This window comes from Coregonus lavaretus (assembly GCF_964263955.1).
Source record: "Coregonus lavaretus genome assembly, chromosome: 25".
NCBI lineage: Eukaryota > Metazoa > Chordata > Actinopteri > Salmoniformes > Salmonidae > Coregonus > Coregonus lavaretus.
In genome coordinates this window covers 29,878,669-29,890,673 of record NC_140012.1, presented here as the reverse complement: position 1 = coordinate 29,890,673, position 12,005 = coordinate 29,878,669, and the positions used below count along the sequence as shown (strand labels likewise).

General features: G+C 42.0%; 1 protein-coding gene and 1 pseudogene across 3 annotated transcripts; one reads left to right on the top strand and one right to left on the bottom strand.

Moving 5' to 3' along the window:
• The first annotated feature begins 1,309 nt into the window (after positions 1-1,309).
• Positions 1,310-5,947, top strand: LOC311100887 (programmed cell death protein 2-like; annotated as a pseudogene). Its single transcript, XR_014615739.1, has 4 exons — positions 1,310-1,581; positions 1,792-1,890; positions 2,060-2,160; positions 5,435-5,947. The product of XR_014615739.1 is annotated as a programmed cell death protein 2-like (transcript).
• On the bottom strand, positions 5,846-10,942 carry tbp (TATA box binding protein). Of its 2 annotated transcripts, none has more exons than XM_084142170.1 (8): positions 10,825-10,936; positions 10,070-10,159; positions 9,614-9,945; positions 9,361-9,448; positions 9,109-9,200; positions 8,845-9,012; positions 7,105-7,199; positions 5,846-6,999 (listed from the first exon to the last, which is right to left on the bottom strand). In XM_084142170.1, the coding sequence occupies exons 2-8, from the start codon at positions 10,118-10,120 to the stop codon at positions 6,920-6,922; spliced, it is 906 nt and encodes a 301-aa protein (XP_083998296.1). In that variant the 5' UTR covers positions 10,121-10,159; positions 10,825-10,936; the 3' UTR covers positions 5,846-6,919. The 2 variants fall into 2 exon arrangements, with proteins under 2 accessions (XP_083998296.1, XP_083998295.1); XM_084142169.1 differs by having other exon boundaries at positions 5,919-6,999; positions 10,070-10,268; positions 10,825-10,942.
• Positions 10,943-12,005: the final 1,063 nt, after the last annotated feature.

Genomic DNA, 12,005 nt, shown 5'->3' with positions numbered 1-12,005 from the left:
TGATTTTCCCATGACGTCAAGAAAAGAGGCACTGAGTTTGAAGGTAGGCCTTGAAATACATCCACAGGTACACCGCCAATTGACTCAAAGGATGTCAATTAGCCTATCAGAAGCGTCTAAAGCCATGACATCGTTTTCTTGAATTTTCCAAGCTGTTTAAAGGCACAGTCAACTTAGTGTATGTAAACTTCTGACCCACTGGAATTGTGATACAGTGAATTATAAGTGAAATAATCTGTCTGTAAACAATTGTTGGAAAAATTACTTGTGTCATGCACAAAGTAGATGTCCTAACCGACTTGCCAAAACTATAGCTTGTTGACAAGAAATTTGTGGAGTGGTTGAAAAACGAGTTTTAATGACTCCAACCTAAGTGTATGTAAACTTCCGACTTCAACTGTATATATGGTGTCATTTCATGGGGCTCTGAATAATACGGAGTGTTGATGGCCTTTTACTCCACCCATTCCATTGGCCACAATGCGAATCACTGTACATGGAATAAATATTGGTTTATAGAGCAAAATCTATTCTGGGTGCTGCAGTAAAAGTATTGTAGGGAATACTCAGTAGGGTCTGTAGAATGTATATATGAATGTATATAACGGCCAGCAACACTCCGTATTATTTTATATATTTTTTCTCTAGAAGCCTAAATGTAATTTATAGGCCTACATTGTATTGCATTGGGACCAATGGAATGGGTGGAGTAGAAAGGGTTGCTGGGTATTTAGACCACAGTCATCCAAGAAGTAACACCATATATAGACTCTAGCGCTAGATCAATAGGGTCTGTAGAATATTATGTTCTTTACATTAATTTACTTAAGCTCCAACTATTTCTCAATGTGCTCCACCTTATAATTTTATTTATCTTATATAGAAATTCTCTAGTTTACATTTTTTTGTTTAGATTTCCCCCCAATGTAGTTATAATTTTGTAAAATTATTTTTACATTATGCACTATGCAAAGCTTCAAAAATGATTGATACACATAGCGTTTAACCGAATACTTTTATTTTGAAGGCAACATCGGAAGTCTTAATGTTGCTGCCATGAAGCTAATGAGACAAAGCATGCATTTAGTATTTCTTGGACCGACAGATAAATGCAATTTAATTACGTTTTCCGAGGTACGCAAAACTATTTTAATTAAGTTGTTTTAATTGCAAATAAGTGATATGGCAGGAGCACGAATTACATGGAACGTTTGCCTCCTCCGGACACATTTTTAAGTTACAACCTTGACGCATGTTGGAATTTGTGGTGACAGACAGCTAGACAGGGATTAAAGAAATACGATAAAATCAACGTTACTTGGCAGAGGAGGCCGAACATTGGAAACTACAGAGTCATCAGTTCCCCAGCAAAGTTGGAGGCAAACCTGCATGGTTGAGTCAGTTGGACATCCCAAGTTCACTTACCAACTCATCCAGAGTTAACGTTAGCATGTGGAAAATGCCAACTTCCTACAGCATTTCTCTTGCAGGTTTACGCTCCAATACCTGGACAGGATAGAAGTTTTCACCTTACTTTTTTTGTATTCTGCTATTCAGAAAATGACAGCCGTTGCCTGAAAGGTAAATAGCCATTAACTGCAGCAAAGAACACCAGACCATAGACTAGAAACACTGTCATAAGAAAGAGTGTTGCAAGCAAGGTGATTATGCTGCTCCCCTAGACCAGGGTTTCCCAAACTCTGTCCTGGGGTCCCCCACTGAAAGATATACAAACTTTCAATTAATGTTAAGTGCCGTCCAATGCAGTGCCTTCCTCATTCCTGTTTCCAGAGTCAGAACTGGTCACAGAGCCTGAGGAACATCAGAAAGAGTCAAGTGAAACAGTGGGGGACGCACAGAATAGCATGGAATGCACCTCCTTAGTTGATGGTAAAACGTTATTAGACTGCATTGCATTTACTTATCTAGTCCTTTCAGACCCAGTAACATTAAGGCGGGTCATCAAAACCAGAGGGAAGAGAGATTGGACCCAGCCTAAATATTAGTCTGTAAATTATTGCCATTTCTGTTGTGTGAAAGTATTAATCTTTTTCCACAGATTTGGCAGAGACAGAACTTGAAGACATGGCCATGCATGAAACCGAAGATGGCAAAGTGTTCCAGAAGTTTAAACAGAGGATTATGTCAGAGCCACATCAGGTTATAACACAATTTAGGGACATACTTTTGTATATACAGTGGGGAAAAAAAGTATTTAGTCAGCCACCAATTGTGCAAGTTCTCCCACTTAAAAAGATGAGAGAGGCCTGTAATTTTCATCATAGGTACACGTCAACTATGACAGACAAAATGAGAAAAGAAAATCCAGAAAATCACATTGTAGGATTTTTTATGAATTTATTTGCAAATTATGGTGGAAAATAAGTATTTGGTCAATAACAAAAGTTTCTCAATACTTTGTTATATACCCTTTGTTGGCAATGACACAGGTCAAACGTTTTCTGTAAGTCTTCACAAGGTTTTCACACACTGTTGCTGGTATTTTGGCCCATTCCTCCATGCAGATCTCCTCTAGAGCAGTGATGTTTTGGGGCTGTCGCTGGGCAACACGGACTTTCAACTACCTCCAAAGATTTTCTATGGGGTTGCGATCTGGAGACTGGCTAGGCCACTCCAGGACCTTGAAATGCTTCTTACGAAGCCACTCCTTCGTTGCCCGGGCGGTGTGTTTGGGATCATTGTCATGCTGAAAGACCCAGCCATGTTTCATCTTCAATGCCCTTGCTGATGGAAGGAGGTTTTCACTCAAAATCTCACGATACATGGCCCCATTAATTATTTCCTATACACGGATCAGTCGTCCTGGTCCCTTTGCAGAAAAACAGCCCCAAAGCATGATGTTTCCACCCCCATGCTTCACAGTAGGTATTGTGTTCTTTGGATGCAACTCAGCATTATTTGTCCTCCGAACACGACGAGTTGAGTTTTTACCAAAAAGTTATATTTTGGATTCATCTGACCATATGACATTCTCCCAATCCTCTTCTGGATCATCCAAATGCACTCTAGCAAACTTCAGACGGGCCTGGACATGTACTGGTTTAAGCAGGGGGACACGTCTGACACTGCAGGATTTCAGTCCCTGGCGGCATAGTGTGTTACTGATGGTAGGCTTTGTTACTTTGGTCCCAGCTCTCTGCAGGTCATTCACTAGGTTCCCCCTTGTGGTTCTGGGATTTTTGCTCACCGTTCTTGTGATCATTTTGACCCCACGGGGTGAGATCTTGCGTGGAGCCCCAGATCGAGGGAGATTATCAGTGGTCTTGTATGTCTTCCATTTCCTAATAATTGCTCCCACAGTTGATTTCTTCAAACCAAGCTGCTTACCTATTGCAGATTCAGTCTTCCCAGCCTGGTGCAGGTCTACAATTTTGTTTCTGGTGTCCTTTGACAGCTCTTTGGTCTTGGCCATAGTGGAGTTTGGAGTGTGACTGTTTGAGGTTGTGGACAGGTGTCTTTTATACTGATAACAAGTTCAAACAGGTGCCATTAATACAGGTAATGAGTGGAGGACAGAGGAGCCTCTTAAAGAAGAAGTTACAGGTCTGTGAGAGCCAGAAATCTTGCTTGTTTGTAGGTGACCAAATACTTATTTTCCACCATAATTTGCAAATAAATTCATTAAAAATCCTACAATGTGATTTTGTGGATTTTTTTCCTCATTTTGTCTGTCATAGTTGACGTGTACCTATCATGAAAATTACAGGCCTCTGTCATCTTTTTAAGTGGGAGAACTTGCACAATTGGTGGCTGACTAAATACTTCTTTTCCCCACTGTATATTGTATGTGGACACCCATTCAAATTTGTGGATTTGGCTATTTCAGCCACACCCATTGCTGACAGGTGTCCTCGGCTGCAACACTCACTACCGAGTTTCAAACTGCCTCTGGAAGCAATGTCAGCACAATAACTGTTTGTCAGGAGCTTCATGAAATGGGTTTCCATGGCCGAGCAGCCGCATACAAGCCTAAGATTACCATGCGCAATGCCAAGTGTCGGCTGGAGTGGTGTAAAGCTTGGTGGATGCCAGGAGAAGTTTGGGGAAGGCCCTTTCCTTTTTCAGCATGACATTGCCCCCGTGCACAAAGCAAGGTCCATACAGAAATGGTTTGTCGATTGGTGTGGAAGAACTTGACTGGCCTGCACAGATCCCTGACCTCAACCCCATCGGAAACACCTTTCGGATTATTTGGAATGCTGACTGCCAGGCCTAATCGCCCAACATCAGTACCCTCACTAATGTTCTTGTGGCTGAATGGAAGCAAGTCCCCACAGCATGTTCCAACATCTAGTGGAAAGTCTTCCCAGTAGAGTGGATGATGTTACAGCAGCAAAGGGGGGACCAACTCCATATTAATGCCCATGATTTAGGAATGAGATGTTTGACGAGCAGGTGTCCACATACTTTTGGCCATGTAGTGTAACTCTCCAAGCAGAATCCTCAGACAAGAAGTGCATCAAAATCACTCGAATATTTATTTGCAATTAATCTGGTTTTTAATTAAGACCTAGGGCTCGATTCAATCCATAGCACTGAAGACCTAGGCTACAGCGGAATAGAAACGTTAAAGGCAATGGCCTGCGTTAGTGGAGATTGCATTCACGGTAAACGCAAACGCTGCATGTCGCCTCAAATGGAAATTACCTTTACATTTAAATCGCGTTACAGCGCAGATCTTCAGCGCTACGGTTGAATGAAGCGCCTAATCTCTTGTGGACATACGCACGTGACATAGGATGGTATCGTAGAGTCTGTCAACACTGGGATGCGACGACTAACGAGGAGCTTTCAACACTGGGATGCGACGACTAACGAGGAGCTTTGTTCTGGTGCGAATATTTTCACTGATCATTTGGACAAATCACGATTTTGCAGGTGTTGGCATCTTTCGAATTTCGAAAGGGGTGGGGACATTTGGCCAATGCTTTAGCTGAGAGTTTCCATTTAGGGCGGTGGAGATTTCGCTAGTCTCTTTAGTATCTTTTCTCATACATCTCCCTCCAGAACCTAATCACGCAAGATTTTTGTTCTGGGTTTACGAGATTACTAAAGACCATAACGTTATTGTAGGTTTTGCGATACTGTAGAAGTGGCTCTCCTCTTTGGGTTTCGTCTGAACACGTTCCTGTGGTTCAAGGCGTATCCAATTTGTAAGTCGCTCTGGATAAGAGCGTCTGCTAAATGACGTAAATGTATCTAAGAATTTCAGGTATTTGCAATATGTAAATGAAGAGCCTATTTACTGGACCCAGATTAAGCCTATTCTCGGACTGAAAAGTACTCACTGGAAATATTTTATCCAGGACTGAGTTTAATCTGGGTCTGGAAAACAAGACCTAAATGTTTAAACATCTAAGGCTTGCTTTTATACATTAATTATGTGCTGATATTGTGTTTTGCATCCCATCAGGTCATGCCCCAGCTACTGAATGACTGGAAAGTGGACAGCCCTCATGCCAGTATAGACTGGGGAATCTTGGCTGTCTACACATGTGCTGACAACTGTGACCAAGTCAACAAGTACTCTTCAGAATTCATCTGGAAACAAGATTTCAAAGGAGAACAGAAATTGTTATAGAATTGAAATCTGAATGTACCTAGTTATGGAAATGTTTCATTTATATGTTGGGCTATACTGCCCCTCTGTCTCTATTTCTGACATGCATACACAGATTCAATCTGTTCGATTTCCAGTCACACATACACACTTTGATTTGAGGAATATGACTTAGTTATAACGGTCTTACTTCCAAAAAGCAAAATACCTAATATTAGTCCATTGTTTGTTGTCATAGGACTGAGACTTTGCATAGCTTAATATCCGGTTTTAAAAAGTTGCTGTAATGGAATGTCATTTCTTGAGCATTACAAATCAATAAATGCAATTTGCATGTTAAGATGTCATGATGCACCTTGCACAATTGTTTAGTGTGTCCATTCTTTAAACTGTGGTCAAGCTTTCACAAATCCATGTACATAGTCATAAATTCACAGGATTATTGAATACTAGTTCAAAATCTTGCCATACACTGAAGAAAAAGCTTTTTAAACTAATGGAGATCACAATTGGTAAGTGAATATTTAATTGCACACAATGGAGCAAAATAACATTTAAAACCAGAACATAATTACTGACCGTGCTTTCGTGGGCTTAGTTGGTAGACCAAATACAGTACGTATCAACTATTGAAACAAAATCCATGGTGAATTTGTTTGTCTATTCTAGCATTAAAACATGACGGTTCTTAAATAGCACTTAATGACCAAAAACGGAATGAGAAAAATAAGACATCTGAAGTACATAGATTACTAATAACACTCCTTAGATGCACAAGGTTGCATGATGAATGTTCCACTCCACGTTACGCCATTTTCTTGCCTTCAGCAGCAAAGCGTTATCAAAATGTAATATGTACAAACAATATTGTAGAAATAAGGACAAATTGGTAAGCCTTGCAAAACAATCCTAAGTAACATTCAATCTGGAGATTCTTCATATAACAATTAAATTGACTGTAAAAACCATTGAAATAATCATGTTATGAATCTTGAATGTCTGCTTGTAGGGTGTGTTGACAAACATGCACTGAGAAACGATAAGATAACATCTTAAAAACTACTTTAGAAAAATTAAATGCTTAAATGAAAAGAAATAGCCAGCCAGACTGCCTCATTTAATAACAAGCAAGAGCCATTTAAAACAAATAAAACTGCTAAAATACAGCATTTCCCCTAGTATCAAATCACCATTAAGGTGAATAGGAGGGGTCCCTGACTTGCCGATTAAACTGTACAGGTCCAATCAGAGTCCCAATGTAACGGGTCACAACATAGAGCAAGTTCCCCTGTGACTATTAAAAAAAGAAATTAAAAAAAAGATTGCAGGCATAAATATTTACGTCGTCTTCCTGAATCCTTTCAAGATGGGGTAGATGTTTTCAAATGCTTCATAAATTTCTCCTCTCACCTTTGCACCTTGAAATAAGCAGCAAAAAGGATAGTAAATAGTTACATTTGACAAAAATTAAGGACAACAAATGCCTTTTCTATATGTTATTAGGAAAGGGAGAAAAACCTCACCTGTTAATACAACTTTGCCTGAAACGAATATCAACAGGACAATTCTGGGTTTGATCATTCTGTAGATTAGCCCAGGGAACAACTCAGGTTCATAACTGAAAAATAACAATACAAAAAATGAGGCCTACTTCTAATCTTTGCTCCCAGTATTAAATCACTTTAGAATACCAATCTCACATCAACATCATTATCCCAGAAACCATAGACCCACTCCAATTTGCATACCGCCCCAACAGATCCACAGATGATGCAATCTCTATTGCGCTCCACACTGCCCTTTCACACCTGGACAAAAGGAACACCTATGTGAGAATGCTATTCATTGACTAAAGCTCAACGTTCAACACCATAGTGCCCTCAAAGCGCATCACTAAGCTAAGGACCCTGGGACTAAACACATCCCTCTGCAACTGGATCCTGGACTTCCTGACGGGCCGCCCCCAGGTGGTAAGGGTAGGTAACAACACATCCGCCACGCTGATCCTCAACACGGGGGCCCCTCAGGGATGCATGCTCAGTCCCCTCCTGTACTCCCTGTTCACTCATGACTGAATGGCCAGGCACGACTCCAACACCATCATTAAGTTTGCTGATGACACAACAGTGGTAGGCCTGATCACCGACAAGACAGCCTATAGGGAGGTCGTCAGAGACTTGGCCGTGTGGTGCCAGAACAATAACCTTTCCCTCAACATGATCAAGACAAAGGAGATGATTGTGGACTACAGGAAAAAGAAGAGGACCGAGCACGCCCCCATTCTCATCGACGGGGCTGTAGTAGAGCAGGTTGAGAGCTTGAAGTTCCTTGGTGTCCACATCACCAACAAACTAACATGGTCCAAGCACACCAAGACAGTCATGAAGAGGGCACGACAAAACCTATTCCCCCTAAGGAGGCTGAAAAGATTTGGCATGGGTCGTCAGATCCTCAAAAGGTTCTACAGCTGCACCATCGAGAGCATCCTGACTGGTTGCGTCACTGCCTGGTATGGCAACTCCTCTGCCTCCGACCGCAAGGCACTAGAGGGTAGTGCGTACGGCCCAGTACATCACTGGGGCCAAGCTTCCTGCCATCCAGGACCTCTATACCAGGTAGTGTCAGAGGAAGGCCCTAAAAATTGTCAAAGACTCCTGCCACCCTAGTCATAGACTGTTCTCTCTGCTACCACACGGCAAGCGGTACCGGAGCGCCAAGTCTAGGTCCAAGATGCTTCTAAACAGCTTCTCCTCCCAAGCCATAAGACTCCTGAACATCTAATCAAATGGCTACCCAGACTATTTGCATTCCCTCCCTCCCCCCCCACCCTCTCTACACTGCTGCTATTCTTTGTTTATTATCTATGCATAGTCACTTTAATAACTCTACCTACATGTACATATTACCTCAATTAACCGGTGCCCCCGCACATTGACTCGGTACCCCCTGTATATAGCCTTGCTATTGTTATTTCTACTGCTGCTCTTTAAATATCTGTTACTTTTATTTCGTATTATTTTATACAGTATTATTTTTTATTTTTTTGGTATTCTCTCTTAAAACTGCATTGTTGGTTAAGGGCTTGTAAGTAACCATTTCACTGTAAGGTCAACATCTGTTGTATTCGGCGCATGTGACAAATAACATTTGATTTGATCTTAGTATTATACATTAATGAACAAAATATGGCAGAATTCCAAGTATAAGAATGAATCCCATCAGATATTACAGGCTTTAATTTTGCAGTAGTGAATATGACAAACCTGCTGAACTGCTGGTGAGTTAGTACAAGTCCCTCTAACCGAATGGGGAATTTGACGTCACAGCTGCCCACCATGTTCTGAATCTTGAAATCAAGAAATTTGGCTGGGAAGCCCAACTTCTGCACGACTCTGGCGTATTTCCTGGCTGCCAGGCGGGACTGCTCTTCACTGAAGGGGTAGGAGGGAGCATGAGGAGGTCTTTAAAACAGATGTTTTGATATGTTTTGTGTAAAATATATATATTTTTTAAAGGATGATACTAACCTTTTGGCTCCCGTGCACACCATTTTTCCAGAACTGAAGATAAGTGCAGTTGTTCTTGGCTCTCGTATTCTCATGATTACAGCAGCAAATCGCTGTAAGACAAGAACAGTTGAGAAAGTTGTGAATTTAGTCAAAATAACAACAGTCGGCCTTGTGGGCCCATTCTAGTTGCATTTTAGCCTGGTCCTATTTCACCTTTCCCTGGGCCCTGACAATGATTTGTGCAAATGAAGAATAACAACTTATTCTTACCTTGGGGTTGTACTCAGCATTTCTAGCTCGCAGTGCTATTGTTTTCAAGTCAAGTTTGCAGCCCAAGTTCACAGTGGATACGATGTTCCTAAAGAGGGAAGGGAATAAACCATGCAATCAGGATGGGAGATTCTCGTTGTTGATATGGTCACATCACTATTCACCTTGATCTATTAGCTTCTTGTGTTCCAGCTTTATAGGAGTACATAGGGGTTGAGACTAATTAACTAATGAATTGTTCAAGAACACTTACTGTAACTGTGGTACAATCCCAGAGCTCTCCGAGGCAGGAGTGGCAGGTGTGATGGGTGTCATGGGGGTTAGCGGTGTAGCGGTATAGAGGGGGGTGTTTCCTGGCAGTGTGGTGGTCGTGACCGTTTGGGAGTGATAAAGCTGTGGTGTCTGTCCCAAGCCCCCTGGCACCCCACCCTGCTGGGCCGAAGCCTGCTGCTGCTGCTGCTGTTGCTGCCGCTGCTGCTCCTCCAGGAGAGACAGGCTGTTGGTGTTCGTCACAGGTTGGGGAGTCAGACCACTGCCATAGGGCATCATGGGGCTGAAAATGGGCATACCAGGAGTCATTGCCCCCTTTGAAGGATGGAAGAACAATCCCTCGATTAGGCTAGTTGAATCTAAAACATTTGAGCAATGTTGTTTCTGTGTTGACTACAATAACGTCTCACTCAAATCTGTTATAAGTCAAATTAGTTACCTGAGGGGAGGCAAGACCCTGGAAAGGAGGCAAACTGTTGTTCTGCTCCATGTCCTCAAGTTATGAAGCGTCTCAAAGGCCTGAAATTCCCTGAGGAGTAGGAGCAATTCTGTGTTTGATAATTTCGACAACAGTCATGTGTCGGAACAGTCGGAACAGCAGAGTTTAGCAGCGAATCCCTTAGATAGCTTATTTTGACCTGAAAGAATAGACAAATTACACACAGAAAGTTAAGCATTGATTGATACCGGGGAAATCGATGGAAAACAACACTGCTGTCAATAGAAACTTGACCAATCAGTCAACTAGACCACATTATGCAGCAGTAACTAACTAACAACTATAGACAGCTAACTATCTAGTTAGTTAACAACCTTAGGCTTTGTAGCCAGACAGTCAGCTAACAAACATTAGCTAACGTTAACTAAGTTTGATACCACTACAGTGGCGCGCAAACTTTTAACATAGCTACCTAGACCTTTAACACTACGCAATGAAATTCAATCAAACTTTGCAATGTATGCAGTTGTTTACGGAAACCATACAACTTCATGTGCGCGTAAAACAGTTTGGCGCAAATTTCGCACCTGACTTGACTTGCAGTTGGCCAGGCTAGCGTAGTAGCTACGTTAGCTAACGCTAGCTAGCTACTGCCATGTCAACACTCGTCTGGTCGTTAGTGTTTTGCTCACTAAGTGATGAAGTCGTGAGCTGTTGTGTTGAGATGGGACTCGGTAAATATGTCAAACACTCACCCGGTCTCTATAACTTCACTTTATAAAATGTCACATTCAAAAGAGCTTTGGCTTGCTGGTGGTTCAACTGATCATGCACTTGTTCTAAACAGCGACATCCTTGACCACTTCCGGTGTCAAAGTTCTTACGTCTTCTTCGATTAGGTTTAACAGCGGTTGGCGTTCATCAAAGTTCCTATTAATTCTTGATTATTTTCTCTGGCAAGGGAAAAAGTTGTTCAAGAAAAATTAAAAGGAGTTGGCCTTATGTATTTTCTTGGCCTGAGCATGTGTAGTCTTCCTGGCCTAAGCATGCTTAGATAGGACTTTTGCTTTTATGGCACAGGTTGTAGTGCACATGCCCTGATCCACAGGGTTACTGGTTCAACCCCTGCTTCAGCAGTTCCCCCTCAATCAATACATTGGTGGCAGCAGAATGATAATCCCTGGTTTCTGTTCTTTTTTATCGGAAGCATTCCCCCTGGCTGCATAGGGGTTTTTGTGAAGTACGCCTCTGAGAGGAGTTATAAACCTCCCTTTATGAAAGAATACTACCTTACTACCACCAAAAGGTCTGGACAGTTATGGCACATGGGGGTTGTGGATCCAGTTCTGGCTGTCCAAACTCAATCTCTACAGTTGTAAACACCCCTATTTGGCAAAAAGTATTATTGCGAGCCTTAACTATTTCTATTCTATGGAGACACTTCCAATCATGGGACCGATAGCATTACAATGAGTACAAAACATTAGGAGCACCTGCTCTTTCCATGACAGACTGACCAGGTGAAAGCTATGATCCCTTATTGATGTCACCTATTAAATCCACTTCAATCAGTGTAGATGAAGGGCAGGAGACAGGTTCAAGGATTTTTAAGCCTTGAGACATGGATTGTGTATGTGTGCCATTGAGGGTGAATGGGCAAGATAAAATATTTAAGTGCCTTTGAATGGGTTATGGTGGTAGGTGCCCTGCGCACCGGTTTGAGTATGTAAAGAACTGCAGCGCTGCTTGGTTTTTCCACACTCAACAGTTTCCTGTGTGTATCAAGAATGGTCCACCACCCGAAGGACATCCAGCCAACTTGACACAACTGTGGGAAGCATTGGAGTCAACATGGGCCAGCATCCCTGTGGAACGCTTTCGACACCCTGTAGAGTCCATGCCACAAAAAATTGCGCCTGTTCCGAGGGCAAAAGGG